We start from the raw sequence: 18,709 nt of genomic DNA, 5'->3' as shown, positions 1-18,709 counted from the left end.
CACCCTGCGTAGCAAATGAGAGAGCTGATGCAAAACCATGACACCCTTCAAACAGTTTTCAAGATCCTGGTGTGTTTAGTCTCAGGCAGTAGCATACCTCTACTCAGTGGAAGAGCCTCCTTCACCAACTCTGGTCCTCCTTCTACACCAGCCACCAAATTAGTGTTTCCTCCATGCCTGTGTTATGCCACAAATTCCCCTTTTCTCTTTCCAAAACTCATATCTAGCACAAGACCATCCCTCGCTCACTAGGACTTGCCATTTGCCTAGCTGGGCCTCCATTTCCCACTCCGTGGAAAGTTTCCTACCTTGGAAACTTGATTCCCACTGCAAAAACTGTGATGTGTCTCTCCTTCACCTGCATTGCAGGCATTGCGGTACTGCCCTGGGACTTTCCATCCGAAATGACGATCAGGATTTCAGGGACGCTCGAGTTTCTGCCACCAGGGAATCCCTTGCGGAGAATGTACTTCAGAGCCTGACCTGTCTCTGTGCTCCCACCTCTAGAAAGAAGGGAGAGAAAACCAGAAAAGCAGAAATCAGACCTTCTCCTGCTATTGAATTTACCATTTGATTTTCAAATTTCCACCCTCTGTTAACGGGAAACTTAGCATGTTTCTGCCTGTTGCCACACAACACATCCACAGAGATGTCTAGTGCTGTCATTCTTGTCATCTTTCTATCCATAGGTCCCATCTGCTCATGCTTACCTCCTTCCAACCCAGAGTGGTCTCCAGAAGACTTCTAACACACAGCAGAGTGTTTCTGCAATTAGAGCAGGAACCAGAGCTCTTGGATATTTGACTTTTATTTCCAGCTTCAACAAATGTCTCAACTGCTTCTGTTTTTCCATATGAAAATTGCAGTCCCTTCTTTAAGGGTTCCGTGGAAAAGCTGTTTTACAACAACCTCTTGTATTCCAGTGAGAAACACAGTACAAGTGGGCAAAATGAACAAAGACCACAGCATTTCATAGAATTATAGAATCATTTAGGTTGGAAAAGACCTTCAAGATCATCGAGTCCAACCATCAACCATGCCCACTAATCCATGTCCTGAAGTACCCCGTCTACTTGCTTTTTTAATACCTCCAGGGATGGTGACTCAACCACTTCCCTGAGCAGCCTATTCCAATGTCTGACAACCCTCTCAGTAAAAAAAATTTTTCCTAATATCTAACCTAAATCTCCCTTGCCTCAACTTGAGGCCCTTCCCTCTTGTCCTATCTCCAGCCACCTGACAGAAGAGACCAGCACCCACCTCGCTACAGCCTCCTCTCAGGTAGTTGTAGAGAGCGATCAGGTCTCCTCTCAGCTTCCTCTTCTCCAGGCTGAACAACCCCAGCTCCCTCAGCTGCTCTTCGTAAGACTAATGCTCCAGGCCCCTCACCAACTTGGTTGCCCTAAAAGCGGTTTCAAAGTGGTTTTCTTTCTCTTGATGCATAAACGTGCTATAAACTCTTGTCATGTATCATCCCTTTCCCTCCATGGGACCTTCTGCCATTCCTAGACCAAGAGCTGAGGCAGGGAGCCATGTGTCTCAGCTTGTAACTGAGAGTCTGCAGTCCAACAGTGTGCAGAGAGTCCTTGCCTTTATCTACCTGGTTGATCTGCAGGTTAATCTGATTTTCTGCAAAAAGTCATTTGTCCTTCCTGTAGTAAAGCTCCTGAAAATACAAATGCTGAAAGCTTCTTAGTGTATCCCTGGAAACTCAGAAGGACTGAACACAAGGCATGCTTTCTTCAGGGTTTCACCCGTACCTTTTACATGAGTAAACATTAAGAAAAGCCACCTGGTGCTCCCATTGTCTAAACCCATGCTAAACTCAGTTAAAAGCAATACTTTCATCTGCTAGGTTGCTTGCCAGCAGCACTGGTATGATAGAGAAGGTGCACCAGCCACTGATGTTCACACAAGCTGTACCCGTCACTTCTTATTTCGGAGATAGGATCACCTGGAAGCAGCACAAGGCCATTTAAAATGTGGCACAAGTTATCCACCTCAGCTCACTTGTGGCTCAGATGCCAAAGCTGCCTTATTCCTCATACTGCCTGCACTGCAGTAGTGTCCTGAAATCCTGGCAGGGCCTGGGAGCTCTCGGGGCTGGGGTTTGTGCCATCATGGAGCTTGCCTGGGGGCCTCTCCTGTCAAAAATTTCTTACAATACACATAACTCAAAGAGTGGGATGAAGATAGTCCTGCCATCTTTTGCTTACGAATGAATGGGATATCACAAGATGAAGGGCCAGACTTGTAAAGGCGTCAGATGATCCCATCTGAAAACCTGCACATATCCATCCGCTCCAAAGAGCTGACTGATGGGATGCTCCTGATGAGAAGTGGGTCTGAGGAGCAGGACGAAGGGGTGCGCAAGCTGACCTCCGAAGGAATGAAAACTAAGTGTCATCTTGGACAAAGAGAGGCAGATTTGAGTGCTGATCCCAGGTCCTTCCCCAAAAAAACATCTACTCCCTCTTGCCTGGCCCCACAAAAGCAGTTTCTGGTGGTGCAAGGAACCAGCCACCTCTCTATTTTGGCAGCCCTTGAATTCTGCCCTGGAGAAGGGAATGTTTCTGAGGCAGAAAGCAATTAGTTCAATACTCAGCAATCCTCTCAGTAGCAAAGTACTAAACCCACACCCTGCCTCAGATGCCAAAGGGGGCACATTCCAGCGGTGACACATGCCAATGGTGACATAAATCAGCAGGTAAAATTGGCTTCTGCGAAGCATTAGGGAATGGCAGACATCAAGCCTTGCAGCTATGCAGTAACTCCCAAGGAAAAGCAACCTTGAATGCAGTATTAGTACAAAATAAGCTACAGCTTGCCAGAACAGCTTTAGTCAAAGATGCCTTAGAAATCCTGAGACTCATTTCTTGTGAGATTATTAAAGAATAAGATTTGCTGACTACTGGATGCCTCCTCAACCTAAGAGCCCGATTGCCCTGGGTTATGGCCAGTGTCCTCACAGTGCTAGAGTCTCTTTGGTGATGGCATACTGGATGTGAACTGGGAAGGAGTCCCTCATTGCAGAGGGTGCTGAAAATAAAGCAGAAGGGAAAAAAAGGGGAGTGCTATACATACAGAGAGGTCTAGGAGGGGAAGGACAAGGTGTGGTTATTTTTATGGGCTGCACATTTACTCTAGTTGTTGTTTCTTGCTAGTCAGCTCTGTGGGGCAGGGACTGTACTCCTCTGCTTTCAACACTTAACTTTAAATGACTGTTAGAGATGCCTGCTCAAGACTGGGCTCCATGTTCTGTGAACCACAAAATGTCATCAAAACTATATATAAAATCATCATCTCTGTCAGGCTGAGGCAGGAATGATTACACTGTGAGCCAAACACTGAAGTTTTATTTAAGTAAAAGCCATAGGTAACCTACGAGAGACCTTGGAGACGAGGTAGGAGATGTTCTCACCTCTGTCTCGCAGGGTGAGGTTTGGTGGACTGTGCAGCTGGATCCCAAGGCGGCTCAGTGAAATCAGCTCCAGCTGCTCCAACTCCCCATCTGCCTCCCACACTCAGAGACTTAGCATACCCAGGCACACCGGCCCCTGCTGCTGGCCACCTAACTCAACCAACTCAAGCTTCACATCAACCACCTACATTCCCCACCCAGTCATCAGCAGGCTAAGACCCTGCTACAACACAACACACTGGACAAAAGCCTTTTGTCCCCTGGGCAACCTACACTGCAAGTTCTTCAGCTGTTGTCGCCAGCTTTGATCCCTGCCTACAACACATTATCTCTTGTTGTTGTTGGAGGGCTAAACATTTGCTTATCTCAAAGGGGTAAATCCTCCATGGACATAACTCTCCCTTTTCCTTTCTTGGTAGTTCTCCACCTGCACAATGCGAGAGGTCTGTAATGTGCTGTCCCCAACTGGACATTTGATACCAGGGGGAGCCCAGCTCACCGGGAACATTCTCCAGACCTGTTGATAATTAAGCCACTAGATCAGAGAAGACATTTCCAGCTGTCTTCTAATTCTTCCAAGGAGCTGTGCTACAAATAACTTCCTTTGATTGCCTTTTAGGGCTGCTTTTATTGCCATCCAGAGCAAGCAAAGGGAAACAAACCATAAGTGTTACTCCTTTCTTAGAGGCATCATGTTCTCTGTTGGCTGTGTTGACACAAACATACCCCATTTACTTTCTGAACATCCATCCTTTGCTTTAGTACCTGATTCCTGATTTGCTTGCTCTAGAAAAACATTTGATCATGCCCAAAGTCATTATTTTCCATCTACCCTCTGATTTTCACAGAAACTTTTTAATTCAGTACCTGCCAGGCCTTTTTACTTTGAACTTCTTTCTTTAGGTACTTCCTCCTCTGCACTCCACCATTTCAAAACATACTCAATGACTGTGTGTTCATAGCATGTCCAAATCTGCCTTTTCCTGACCAAATGTCAGTAGATGTCAGATGCTTCAGCGAAAAGTGCTGTGCATGAGGGAAAATATATTGTGCATAGTCAGTCTGATGACTAAATCTTGATGAACTCAGTAAGCTGTGCCCACGTGAGCCCTGAGTATTAGAAAAAAGTCAATAAAGAGTCTCTGCACCAAAGCTCATTAAATTCAGTTTCTTATCAATTTGCATTTTGAGGTTCACCAGTTTTTGACGCAGCAGATGTGTGTTTAAGGCAGTACTCCAGTAAGGATTTTCTGAAGCCGGAGGAGATCTGGACTTTACCTGCTGCTTTTCCTCAGGAACAGCACTAGGCAGGTTTCTCTCCTGCAACCAGCCATTGACTTGTACAAAATAAATTAATAAGAAATGTAGCTTCTGAGATTACCGCCAAATTTGGTTGAAATTGGCCAACGAATTCAAAAGCTATTTAGGTGGGAATCACAGGAAGAGACCACAGTCTCCGGATAAATCACAAAAGCTTCACTTCAGTCTGGTGCTGCCTCCTTCCAAGTGCTCTCAGCTCCGTGCCCAGAGCACAGGACTGAAGTCAGGAAATGCCTCGCTGGCCACAGGCTCATCAGAAGCACATCAAGGAGCCTCTCAACCAAGATGTTAAACACCAAGTTTTTTCAGAAGCCAACTGGAATCCATTTGTAACTATTTTATCTACTTGGAAATGTCAGCTTTTCATTTAAACTAGATGAAACGGCCAAGCACAAGGTCATTACTTCTGTTTGATCTGTCAGCATCCATGTGTTGTCATCAAAGAATTTCAGTGCCAGACACCAAACACTGCTTCACTTTCTCTGCTCCCACAGACTTTCAAGCAACAGCCAAAGAGGAGGAGCGTATCTTGTTTTCTGGCAAGTTTTTCCTGTAGCTTTACATGAGAGGTTTTCTTGATTTGATAAACTTATCAAAAGCAATACAACAAAACTCAGGCAATTGATCTTGCTTGAACAAGTCAAAAGTGATCACATTTGCTTGCAATATGTACAGCACACTGAGAGCAGCAGACATTCATGAGAAATGCTGAGCTAACCTTTAGCCCTAATGCAGATCACCTAAAGAAAGAGTAGATACCCGCAGGCCATACCAGTACCTCATCTATCATCAAAACAAGTGTTATTTTGGGGTGGTTGTCGGATCCTTTGTAGATCTAAATGTATTTCTCCAAGATAAAAAGTTTGGATTTTGAGAGGCTCTAAGGACAGTGCTTTTTGGGGCTTCTGGCTCCATTTCCGGAGGTCGTGGGAAGACATCCAAGTCTTAACATTCAGGAATAAAAAAGGTTTCTGTCTGAATGCCTGATCCTCCTCTTGAATTCAGCAGACACACATGCACAGATATCTAGGGACCAGCAATTCATCACTGCCTCATAGGACAAATTGCACTGTAACCACCAAAAAATGAAGATGCATAATGTCCTGCCTTTTCGCAGCCATGTGGGAATGCCACACTTGCTCTTCCCTGGAAGGATGTAACCCACCGCCTGGCACAAATGGCCAGAACAGCCTGCCAGGACCATCACGGAAAACTCTCCCCTATTTACCACATTATAGTGGGACACTGTCAACTTTCTCCCCTATCAACTTTCACTGACAAAGACAGACCAGGTTGCATGTTTTTAGCAGACTGTGGATTATGGACTACAGACAGTGTTCGTCCACCCACCTCCCTGGGGGTGACACGTTGGTGTATGCACAGCAGAGGCGGAGATGTCTGGACCTAAAAATCCTCTCAGTCCAGAGATCATTCATAGCCCAGAAAAAGAGAAGAGTTGTAAAATAAGCTGACCTGAACACAATCCTCTTGATTCTCTCTTTCACTTCTTGTTTGGTTAGATACGAATCCAGTGGGAATTCAAGATGGGGAGTAGAGCTAAACTGTATCATTCCCACGCGGACCTAAAAGAAAAGGTTAAAGATTATGAAAGGGGCCTGTCACGAGTTTTAGTCTTTTGATCAATTTACAGATTTGGGAAGACTAAATTGTATCGAGACAAACTCCGTTTTCCATGTTGAGCCACTGGCACTCTAAATGAACTTCAAAAAAGAGCACAAACCACAGCAATACCTATACAGGCTATAAACAAGGTGAAAAAGTTCATCTGCAAACAACGGGAGCCTCTGCTGCAGTTACAGGCAGCTCAAGATCTATATTTATCCATTTAGAGCAGCTAGTAGCCTCAAGGACAGTAAGGTTATAAATAACACCTTTTATACCAAGCCATTTATACCCTGTGCAGGCAATCTTTCCATTACTAAAAGCAGCCCCCTCTGGCATTAAGCATAGTAGGCAACACAAACCAATTATTTTTCCACTACCTCCTCTAAAACCATTTTCTATAGTTGAAAATGCTTGAAAATGCAAACAAACTAAATTGCCTGTATTGGGCAATACATCCAGAATATTTCACTGAAGTCATACAAGAAGTCTTATGGAATGTGACAGCTTCAAAGGTGAAAAGGCTACTAATTTTCAGTCCAGTCTATGTAAGGATTAAGAGGAAGACTAGGGGAAGGATGGTATTTTAAAAAAAAAAAAAAAAAAACACCAAACAGCTCACCAAATCTGCAATGTTCAAATTCTTTTGCATAAGCCTACATTGCAGTTGGTTCCTAGATGCAAGTCTCTACTTTCAGACAATTTAGTATGAGTGACGAAAAGGAGATGCCCATTCAACCTGAGCCACCTAGCACCTCTCAAAGCCTTGCACGCACACTGCGACTCCTTACCGTCACTGCCCAGGCTGTGGAAAGCTTCCTGTGCTGTGTGGCTGTAAGCTGAGATCTGAAGGGTGAAAGATTTTTTAGATGAGAAAATGGAGAGGAATGGTGATTTCAGCTTCCAAAGGACCCTGCAAAAGGGGCAGAGCAGCAGCTTTCGATTTTAGGGCCTGGAACAGTGGTCGTGGTTGATCTGGAGGAGGTTTTCAGGTGCCTCGAAGCATCCCTGCTGCGGGAACCAGGAGCAAACAGAAGACCTGCCTCTGTTCCTTTGCTCCCAGACATCTCTGGAGAATCAGACATGGACCAGGAGTCCTCAAAGCCACAGCAGCGGCCCAGACCCACTCTCTGTCCTGCCTCAGGTTCCTCTTCCTGCTACACAGAGACCTTGCGTCCCTGCCACAACCTTCCCAAAGACCTGACATTTATTTGGAAAGGCTCTGGCAGGCAATCAAGTACAGCAACCGTCCCAGCCTGCTCCAAGGTCCCCTGGCTAGGATAGCATGATGTGGGACTGGATGCACAGCTGGAACTGCAGCTGGGTCTGGTTTGAAATCCCCTCAGACGAACCCCGGGATGTGTCGTTCAGGGCCAGAGGTTCCTCAAGAATGGCTCCAGGAGCAGGTAAGACCTGAGGGAGCCTGGACTGTGGCTACAGTGGCACAGCTCCCCTTACTCCTTGCAGACACATGGCACCCAAAATTAGACTTTGATTTGAGCCAAGGTCCAGAATAGGAGTGGACAAGAACTTGGCATAGCCACACCTGTCCATTTATCTTAGTGTGTTTTATACCAGGTATCTGTAAATACCAGCTGTGTGGACTCCAGCTGGCCAGTTCTGTGCTCTCTGGTGAGTACCAGCATTAAGCGCACTGCACCACTAGCAGATGGGGAGCGCGGTGATATCTTGGAGATCTACAGCAGCTTACAGATCCCCAAATGCCTCAGTATACAGCTAGTGCCTTGCAATGAACAACTTCCCTTCTGCCCTTTTGACTTATTTTGGAACAGACACCTTCTAGGAGAAGCAGGGCAAGCAGACTGTATCACTTACCTCTGTACAGAATGGCGATTAACTTCCCAGAGACTAATTCTGCAACTTACCAGGGAAAACCAACAAAAAGATCCAACTATTTTAGTCTAAGAGCATCCAAACCAAAATAAAAATTGGTAAAAAAACCCTAAATCATAATCTTTAACCTGACAGGTTGTGTCTTTTCTCAAGACCAAATGGAACCGCTTAAAATCTGTGAAGAATCAAGAAGTATCCTCCAACTCCACTGCTTCACAAACCTCCACTGCATCTTTCTGAATAGATACTGTGACCCCATGGTAGCTCCTAGGCTGAATTTTGCCGTTTCACTTCAGCACGTTATCACTGGCCTTTCCACACATCACCAACCTGCTTGCAACTAAAATGAGACATTCCTGACACTCACCCTGTCTGGATGGATGTCCAAGGCATCACAGAGCTTGCCTGCAAAGTGCTTAGACCTTTCAAAGCTTCCTTTGCCAATGCTGTAGGAGCCGTCCAAGAGGAAAAGGACATCTAACGAAGCAGAGCACTGCATCACTAGGAGAAAAAGATACATGCTGTGAAACTGCACTTTATTAGTCTCAATCTCTGGAAGCAGACAGCCAAGAGCAGAAAATCTAGACAAATGGACTTGCTGAGGACAGATCAGGGCAGCGCGGTGTTCACAGCCCAAAGCCCACATGAACTCCTGCTCTGGCCTGCAGCAGTGCCAGTTCAGCCCTCACAGCCTGCAAGACTTTCACCTTAGATTTCAGGTCCCCAGCCTGGATTTGGCAGTTCAGTGAACGCATGGGAGCAACAACTCCATGAGCCGATACAAAGATATCATTAACCGCAGAGAGAGCTACTCTCCCAGCGAGGACACGGAGGGGTGAGCAGTGGGGATAGGCGGCCGTGCCTGGCAGGACCTGCAGCCTCTCCCAGCCCAAGGCACAGACACGAATCTGGGAGGCGTTTGCAAATCGAACAGAGTCCCGCAGAGCCAGATGTGTTTCATCTGCAGCACATTTTTCAAAACACGCCCTTGTTTTTCTAAACACAAACTCTCTAAACACCTCCAAGGCTCTGACAGAAAGACTTTTCACGAAAATCTGCCTTTTATCCCATCTTCAGAGATGTGTCCTTATATCACCTCTACCTGCATGAACACGACTGCTCCCAAGTACAAGTTTCCGAGATGCTTATGCTGCAGTGGAAACCCATCATTTCACTGACAAAAATTAAAAAAAAAAAAAAAAAAAAAAAAGGTAGTCTGCAGACTCTGAAGAGACATTTTCAAAGCATTTACACAGAAATTTTAAAGTCACCTCTGCAGCATTTACCAGAACTAACTTCAACGGAAAATGAATCCAGAAGCTCAATACAGGCAGCAAGCACATCAACTTTTTAAGAGCCCTTTTGACCCATGCCCTTTCTCTATCCCCATTATCATCATTTTATTATCACTACTTTTTTCCGAATCAGTCCTGCTAGCAAAACCCTGTATTTATAAATAGGGTTTTCTACTACCAGATTATGAGGGATTGAAAGTTGTAAAGCATTCCCTTCTGGGTCACTGGGTTTTCTAATAGGGCAACCGGCCTTGCCCTGGATCACTGTATTGGGGACGGACTGGAGCACAGCCTCTCTGCCAGCGCCACCCCAGCTTGTCAGCCTTGCCCTCACAGACTGTATAAATGTGGAGATGCAACAACCCGGGTACTCGCCCACAGTCACTGACTCCAGCTGCCCGCCCAAGCATGCGCAGAGAAAAACTCCTGTGCCCCCATCCCAGTATGGGCTGGGCACAGAGAAATGGTCTTCAGGTTGCTCTGGAGTTCAGCGGTACAAGGAGCAGGGATCTCCGTGTTGCAGCTGCAGCAATGCAGCTCTTACAGAGACTCATAAGCTGGATGTCTGCAGCCCACCAAAGGGCTCTTGGTGATGTGCATCAGTGAGAAATGTCCAAATACAGCACATCAGGATGGAAAGTCTGAGCTGAACACATGGTACTATGGGATGGGGCTGGAGGGCAGACCTGGCATAGGAAAAAATGTAATTTATCACTTGACATGCAGACAATAGAAAATAATGGCTAGCAGGAGAATGCGCGATACAGTTTATAAGTAACTGACTGCATGTACATCGTCAAGGCACCTTTAGGCGAACATAGTCTGCTGGCCAAACGGAGCCCACTCGTCCCTACTCACCGCACCGTGGCTGGTGCTGGCTTTACAGCTTGAACGAATCAGCCACATGAGAGGTCTGATTGTAAATCAAGTCTGTAATTAAACACGGCTCCTTAAATCAGGATTACTTGAAACATGCTCTGAAGTAACTGACAGAAACACCAGCTGGTTGGCAAATACACAATTTAGGAAAAGCAGAGTAGGTCGGCATCCCAGAAGAGCTAGAAACCAATGAGGGGAAAAGCGAGGCTAGGGCAGAAGCAGCCACGCTTCTGTGCTTGCCAGAGCATTGCTGGGGACTTCACGTACTGAATGGGGTCCAGTAAACAAAAATATAAATAATAAAAAACCCCACACAAACAAACTGAGAAAAACAAAGAAAGAATTAATTCAGAAAGTAGATGACTGACTTTAAAAAACAAACTTACACTGGCCAGCAGCTGAGATCTTGCCAATCATCTCCTGGTCAGCATGGATTTCTTGCACACTCAATGCCAGCAAAACTGTGGGATCAAACAGATAATCATGCATCAACACCAGAAACTGCCTTTAAAAAAATAAAAATAATTACACACAGGCTTTAATCTATAGCAGCAAAAATGCTCTTTTGCTGTGTAGATTTCACACTCGCAAAAAATAATTTGTTGACACAGCACAGCTGCGTATCATCTATGGGAGGAAATTCCTTCTAGCAGGGACACAGAGAGCATGAAAAATGCCAGGGGCCTGACTCCAGCACATGGGAGGACAGTCCCTCTGCTCACCAAATGCAGGGATGCAGCACAGGAACAAGAGGCTAGGCTAGGCTTAGGCTCCAAAAATTACAGTCATAAGCACTGGAGACACCAAATAATTGCACTGGAAAAATTTATGAACTTTTAATATCATAGTAACAACATCAGCTTTTCCCATATCTATTAGACACTTCATATACGTATCAGTCACATGTGTTTAGATTCTCAGCAAAGCAGTTTGCCCAGGTATTATTTTCTCCCCTTCTACATGAAACTATGTTTCAGAGGTTTATCAGTAAATCTCCTGGAGAGGCACTGATTCAGCTCTCGTTCCTGGGATCGAAGAACTCCAGCCAGAGACAGGGAAGCATCTGAGACAGAAAACGCTGATGCAAAACAACAACTTGAAACGTACTTTGGGGAAGCAGGAAAATGCAGATGGACACAAACGACAAGAGGCTCATGGTGACAAATCTGAAAGAGAAAAAAAAAAGAAAAAAAGAAGAATATTAATCCAATTCCTAAAGCTGGTTTCTCTACCTGCAGCCGATAATCTCTCCTCACTGGTTGTCTGATGTGAAGAGTTCAGAAACATTTGGTCTGAGGGACAAAAGCAACTCCTACCCTGGGGAGAAGGGTGGAAAACAGACAGAAGGAAAAAAACGTGAAAATGAGGGAATGATAGAAAGGAAAGTCTCCCTATGTACTCAATTCCTTTCCTACCAAAACCGGAGAGAGCATGCTTTGCAGGGGAGGGAAGGATTGCCCAGCCTCCCCTCCTCTCCTTCCCTCCATGGCCACCTGGACCTCTACTCTCCTCCCTCCACCTCCTTCCTCTCTGCTGCATCTCCCTCTCAAAGTCAAGTCCCACCAGGGCCCCCACCACCCTTCGGCAGCCAGTGGAGAGCCGAACCCCAGGGGTTCATGGAGCACAGGGCAGAGCCGTGTCCCCCCAACCCCACCATCACTGGGGGCTCTGGTAGAGACGTCCCTGCCGTGGACCACAGCAGAGAGGGACCTGTCCCGCGGGGCTCGCCTCGGCCATCGCTGCTGCCCATCCTCGTCGCTAGTCTTCAACAACACTCAACCACAGGCTCTTCCATGCCTTACGTTTTCCGAGGACTGGCTTTCTGGGGAGACGTTTTTACGTATAACTGTCCAGCAAAGCCAATTTTCTGCTCGTTTTTCCTTTAAAATCAGCAAGACTGCCATCACATTGTAGCTGGACTTCAGTAACGCTTTCAAGCACACCCAGATTTAGACCAAGCATGTCTTGCAGAGGCCATGGCCTTCTATTTAAAACACGTATATTTATTTTTTCTTCAGATTAAAAGCACTGAGTGCACTCACTAGAGCAAATTTGACCAGATTCACACTGGATCTCTGCCTCTCTCATTGCAAAAGCAGACTTTCTTCATGTAGTTAAAAACAAATAAGTGCATTTCTTGAAAACCAGCTCTATTAACCAATTGTTTTTCCACGAAAATAGAGAGGGCTTTTACTCAGGAAAGACTTGTCTCTGCAGCAAATGATATATTTAATAAGCAGCCAGGAAGAACTGATGCTTGTTAGCGAAATTGCCAAAACAGGCCCGTTCCCATCACTCCAGGTGCCCATTCTTTGCAAGCGTAATCTGGCAAACCTCACAAGTCAGGGCAGCAGGAGTCGGGAAACGGCTTCCCAGGGTGCCCCATAGGGCCCCCACGCTGCCTGTCCCAGTCCAACCTTGGACTGCTGTTGCCCTCGGACACATCTCTGTATATTATTAGCTCCTGCAAGGAAGGAACATTTTTAATCAGAGAAAGAAGCCAAGAGGTGGTTCCTCTCTGTCTTATTGTTTGACCTTGGACTTAATGTTCAGTGCTGGCGTCTCGCTTTCTCAGTTTCCCCAATTCTTGAGACTGGGTGCCAGCACCCGCTGTGTTTCCATAGGTGGGAAGACCCTATCAAAACACGGGTGTACTCCCAGGGACACATGAAACTTTAAACCCCAGGACACAAGCCAAGCTTTAAGCAACAGAACCTTCTCCTCGGGGCAAGCTTTTCTCTTCAGAAGAGCAGGTGAGACACCTGAAGTGATGGGCCTGTCTTGTACTAAAGCATCAGTGTCCCACCCTTCCCTCTGCCAGGGGAACCTCTAGCACCCATCCCAGACCTATCTGGTCAGAGCAGGGGCCCATTAAACCCATACAGCTGCCTGCACTTTACACCCCTCGCGTCAGACAAGGCAAGGTACCTGTGGCAGGCCATGCTCAGTTATCTGCATGGGTCCGTAATGAAGAGGGGATTAAGGAAGTGTCATTAGGGATTATAGACACAAGAACACTCTGTGTCTTGCAGTTGTTTACCCAGCTCCAGGTGCTTTACAAGCATCACACCTCAATGCATCTTCCCAACACCCCCACCAGACTGCCACTGCCAAATTAATAGATCCCAAGCTTGCTTAAGTAATGGGAGGTAAACACAAAACACGACCCCATCAAGGAAGCCCTTCCTTGCATCCCTCAGTAGCTTCAAGCCCTGGCACATGCCACAGAGGTAAGGTCATCCTTTTGCCATGCCCTGAGGATATTCTTTCTAGGAGCTAATTCCAGAGCACACAACACCCAAAGGAGGACAAGCCTCTGCTTGCAACCAGATGTGACAGGTAGGGTTGGATTTCAGGTTGTTTTCATACAAAACATTGACAGGTCGAGATGTTTCTACAACTTGGGTCTTATCTTGGTCTTAAATCAACTAATTCACAGGATAAATTCTTTGCCGTTCAGCACAGCTAGACTCTCAGCAGCAGAAATTAAAAGAAAGCTTCATTGTCACCCGCTGTTCATCAGCATTAGCCCAGGATTAGCAGCAGCCTAGGAACTTTAGACAGGAGCTTTGCTGGGGGATGGGGTGGTGAGTGAAGGACCTTTTCATTTTATCTTCCTGGCCATTAGGAAAGGGAATTTCAAAAACATCTGCATTAGTACTGAGTCAAAAATAATCTTTCTTTTTTTTTTTAACCTCACTCAGTCAAAACTTGCATTGTTTGCACCTAGATTCTGACTTGGCCACACAAATGTGATGACAATTTATGCAAAGCTAAGTAAGAGTGTAACCACATGTACCTTATTTGGAGGAGACAAGAGAGGGGAGAGAGAGGCACAGGGGGGAAAAACTCTTCTTGCCAAGTATCTTCCCAACATGTCCCTCACCATCTGCAAAATATCTGAGCTTGATTATTCTTACTAATGAGACACAACCAAAACACAGTGAACCCAGCACCACTGGCCACCGCGGTCACCTAGATGTGGAACCAGGTCTGACAGCACAGCTGTGCCTACAATGGGACAAGCACCTGGCTGAGAAGAGATCCCAAAAATACTGTGGGCTGGTGTCTCTGTAAGAAGGGGAAAGGCTTGCAGCTGATGTCATGTACCTTGCTAAACTTGCCTGGCACGAAACACCACCATGAGATGCTATCCTGTGTATACCCATATGAACACACCCCATTTTTACAGACTGTTACCACAACAGTTAATATCACGTACACTACTTTGGGGCAAATATTACTCTTGTACTGGGACAAGTAGAAGATACTTAAAAGTGCCAGTCAGCTGCTTTAATAAATTACCACTTCTTCTCATCTCGGAGACCTGGCTTGCAACAAAAGGCATTTCCAGCTCGTTTTTCAAACTGTCCCCCTTTTATTTAACAGTAGGAGAGAAAGCAGAAGAGATTATGCTGCATATTCATTAAAGCATATTCTTAAACAAGCCAAGCGACCCCATCACTGCAGTTGTAACTCTGTGGTTCCCTTCAGCGCTGCTCTGTCTGCTGGGGAGGACGTGGCATCGGCTTGCTGAGGGGTGTCCCTGCTAGGGGCTTGTCTGATGTTTAAGTGTAGGGAGGGAAGAGGGGAGGCCAGTTTTGCTGCCCCCTCTTTCAGTCTCCCTCAGCCTGTTCTCCATAAGTAAATTTTACTTTTTTCTTCTTGCCCAGGTTTGGAGGCAGTGGGCCACGTCTACTGGAAACTCCAGGAGACCCCTCTGGCCAGCCACCGGCACTGCCCCGGCTGGGGGCAGGTAACGGTAGGAGCCAAAACTGAAGGGGGGAGGAGGAAGACACCAGGGAAAAGTTTAACTTCTCTTCAAAACAAACATCACAGATTTCAGTCTAAAACTTTTGACAGTATTTTTCTCCAAGTGATAAACAAGATTAAAATTCCATAAGGTGCTCTGCAAAACCAGCTTTACTCAACCCTGCTGGTTCTGCAGCAAAGCAGAGTTTTGACAGGCTCTTTTTCCCTGTGCAATAAAGGCTCCCGTATATAAAGAGACCTTGATCTTGCAGCACTGCTCACATGGGGTACTGTCAAAACTGACATACTGCAGATCAGGTCCTGTATGACCCACAAATTATGGAATAAAAGACACTTTTCTGACCCAAGAGCTTGTGCTGAACTTATTGTGTAGTTTGTTCTGACAAAAGCACTCATGCTACTGACTTTGCCTGTGGCTAGAGCAGCGGGAGTGTCTCCACGAATGCCTCATCTTTTTTTATCTTTTGCTGGATGCCACATGCAAGACCACCCAAGGGAGCCAGAGCCCACCTCAGCATTGCAAGCACTCAGCACTTGCTCGCAGCAGCAGGCAGCTAGTGCAGATGCTGGGAAGAAACGTTTTACAGAGTGGCCAAGAGAAGTGGTACAGTGATCTGCAGGAACTTGGCGTCTTAGGACAAACCAATGGCACCATAAGAAAATAAGTATCCAAACAATGTAATTATATTGAGGTTACGAAAGAACGCAGATAACTTGGTCACATACCCTGCCGAGAACTACTAATTCGAGGCTACGGGTTCCAGTGTAATTACTGTAATTGTCCCCTGTTGCCGCTCTGCCCTCAGCTGTGCAAATCTAGGAATGCTACAGCTGGGTGCCTGGCTCAGGGCCTGACCTGCATTGCCTTGTACCAGCCAGAAACATCCACACCTGAGGTCAATCAACTACTGATCCACCTACACCATGAGTAGGTGTGAATGGTTCCCAAAGAATGAGGTGGATGAGGATCATGCTTCTTGCAGGAGGCAGCTTTCTTGTGCATATCAGCAAGACACCATCTCTCTGCTTTATTCCTTAGATATACCACTGTACCACACAGATGCCTTTGCCCAAAGGCTTCCCAGAGGGACAGGAAGACCTTAGGTTTGTCACCTCATCTTACAAGACAAAAAACCTCTGTTATTTCACTTGGTGGTATCACTGTCCTGAGAGCCTCCCGGGCAGGTGTCCTCAGCAGTGCTGCAAGGGGTGCTTGCTGTCTGCAGCAGAAGCAAACCACTAGCCAAAGAGCATCAAGCCAGTTGCTAACAATGCCAGGCCTCAAGCATAGGCACCTGCTAGATGGCTTAGGACAAGCCTCATAGTACCAAAAGCAGAAATAAGGACTTAAAGATTTCTATGACAAATCTCCCTCTTGAGGAAACAAAATTCTCATCTGTCTTCCCCATTCACCCCATACTGCAGAAGAGGAGGAATTCTACCTTTCCAAGCCAGTCAGTTGCAGTGATTACCTACAGCAGAGGCTGGAGGGAGAGAGGAAAATTCCTTTTTTGCTATCTCTGGTATTCAATTTAGCTCTCAGAACGTGAGATAATCTGTCCTCATCTCAGCACACATGACGCCAGGATGTTCCTGATCATCTCATACCCAGCCCCTTTTAAAAAACAAACTCCAATTCACACCTTATCCTCCTGCTGCATCTCTGTGAGCCCCAGCCTGATAATTTTCTCCATGGCATCACCCTGCAAATACATACAAGCTGTTACCTGCATACTTTTTTAGAACAGTGGTCCATGGGCCCTTCCTAAAGGAGCTTTATAAAGTGGGAATCTTCCACATGTTTGGGTTTTGGGTTGGTTTTTTTCCAGAACTGGGGCTGGGTCAAAAGAGATTCTTTTTAAGTCATTCCATCTACTTATTCCTCTTAGAGTCCTCCTAGAAGACCCACAGATCTTTAGGAGGAGACGCTGTGGTTAACTTCCCCAGCACACAGTACATGAGGAGTGGGTCAGCACACCAACAGCCTCTCCAGCGCAGCCCTCTCTGAAGAAAGTGGGAAAATGTGGTTGTATGTAGGGCTTGTCTCCTGGTAATGCGTCATCTTCACTATGCAAAATAAACAAACAAAATAGAAGTCAACTTAGCAGAAGCCCCGGGGAAATAATTTTCACAATTTCCAGGTCACATTTTCCCCATATAACTTGGAAACAGGGTCCTGCTATCCCTGTTTCCTTTTCACTCCAGGCCATGGGGGAAGGCATCTTCACTTCTCTTTAACATACACTGAAACCAAGATACGGAGAGACAAAATGACTTGCTCGCAGGAGCATGAATTTATAGCACAACTGGGAACCAGCCAAAGAGAGTCCTCCTCTAGTCATTACACCACGTCAGGAAAAGCCGCTATTGCGTGTACTCAAAGAGAAGAGCTACTCTAGTTTCTTTAATGAAGTACAAGTGTCTGGGCATATTACAGATATCCTTCCAGGTCCTTCGGTTCTTGCTTGATCAAGACTTGATCAAGTTGTCTTTGTATCTTCTACAGAAAGGTTTTCCTTAAGGACATGACACACAACCCGTCTGAAAGCCTGCCCTGGCAAGTTCAGCACTTTCACCTGGCCGCACCCCAAAACTGCTAGAAGCAAGTCAATGAAAGCATTACAGCATGGGCTAGGTCTGGTTTCCTGAGTGGTGGGGTTTTTTTGTGATTTTAAAACCCCAGCATGGCACTATTTATTCATTACAGTGAATTAACTCCTCCCTTGTTCAAGACAAGTCTGACCCAATCCCCGTTACTGAGTATGGCAGCAAAGCTTGTGCTCTCAGGGGCACCGTTCAACCGGACCAAAGGCGAAACACACAGAGTCTGGGGCTCAACTCACCTCTTCTCCTGACCCGGGTCGGGACCTCGGCTGAGTAACGGGGCTTTTGGGTGCCTTCTACCACCCCCTCCCTTGACCCTGACCGGCACACGGGCTTCCAGTTACCTGCCACAGAATCGGTCTCCCACCGCATCCACCCCCCAGCAGGAGCCAGGACGGCTTCACCGACCCGGCGCTTTCCCCCGAGGACCGCCAGCCGGGGGCCAGGACCTCCGCTCCGGCAGCGGCCGGACCGGGACCCCCCCACACACCCCCCCGAGCCGCCCCGGCGCTGCCGCCCGGGGAAGACTCACCCAGGCGCAGTCACCTCCTCGTCCCGCTCGCCAGCCGTCCCCGTCCCCCCCCCCGCCCTCCGTCTCCCGCCCATGTGCTTACCCGGGCTCCGCGCACCCGGCCGGGCTGGGAGGAGGCCGGCAGAGCCGGGGCAGCCGGAGGAGGAGCCGGGCGGGGGCTGCCCGCCCCCCGCTGCCCCCCTCCTCTCAGCCGCAGGGCCGGGACGGAGCCGCAGCCCCCGCCGCACACCCAGCGCCCCCGCTTTCCAACGTGGTCCCCGAGCTCCGAGCCAGGGGTTTAAGATGTTAGCAACCAAAAAGGGGAAGGGGGGAAAAGCGGTTCGAGTTGCCTTTTACCTTTTCTCTGCAAGACTTGCGTAGCCCTTGTGCACCTGATGGGCTTGTGAGCAGCCTCCTTCACGATTGGGT

The 18,709-nt window shown here is 47.1% G+C and overlaps 1 protein-coding gene across 4 annotated transcripts in view; it reads right to left on the bottom strand.

Moving 5' to 3' along the window:
- The window catches only part of VWA2 (von Willebrand factor A domain containing 2), a 33,771-nt gene extending 15,348 nt beyond the window's left edge, over positions 1-18,423 (bottom strand). For 3 of the 4 annotated variants that reach the window (XM_049811337.1, XM_049811340.1, XM_049811341.1), the window contains exons 1-6: positions 16,809-16,856; positions 11,500-11,558; positions 10,779-10,853; positions 8,586-8,719; positions 6,215-6,324; positions 309-503 (exon numbers count right to left, since the gene is read on the bottom strand). In XM_049811337.1, coding sequence (XP_049667294.1) covers positions 309-503; positions 6,215-6,324; positions 8,586-8,719; positions 10,779-10,853; positions 11,500-11,548 — 563 coding nt within the window. In that variant the 5' untranslated portion in view covers positions 11,549-11,558; positions 16,809-16,856. Of the gene's footprint in view, positions 1-308; positions 504-6,214; positions 6,325-8,585; positions 8,720-10,778; positions 10,854-11,499; positions 11,559-16,808; positions 16,857-18,383 lie in introns of those variants that run through there. The other variant, XM_049811338.1, reaches the window with a different exon arrangement.
- Positions 18,424-18,709: the final 286 nt, after the last annotated feature.

This window comes from Accipiter gentilis, chromosome 9, assembly GCF_929443795.1.
Source record: "Accipiter gentilis chromosome 9, bAccGen1.1, whole genome shotgun sequence".
NCBI lineage: Eukaryota > Metazoa > Chordata > Aves > Accipitriformes > Accipitridae > Astur > Astur gentilis.
The sequence above is the reverse complement of the archived record's forward strand: the minus strand, read 5'-3'. Positions and strand labels throughout refer to the sequence as shown.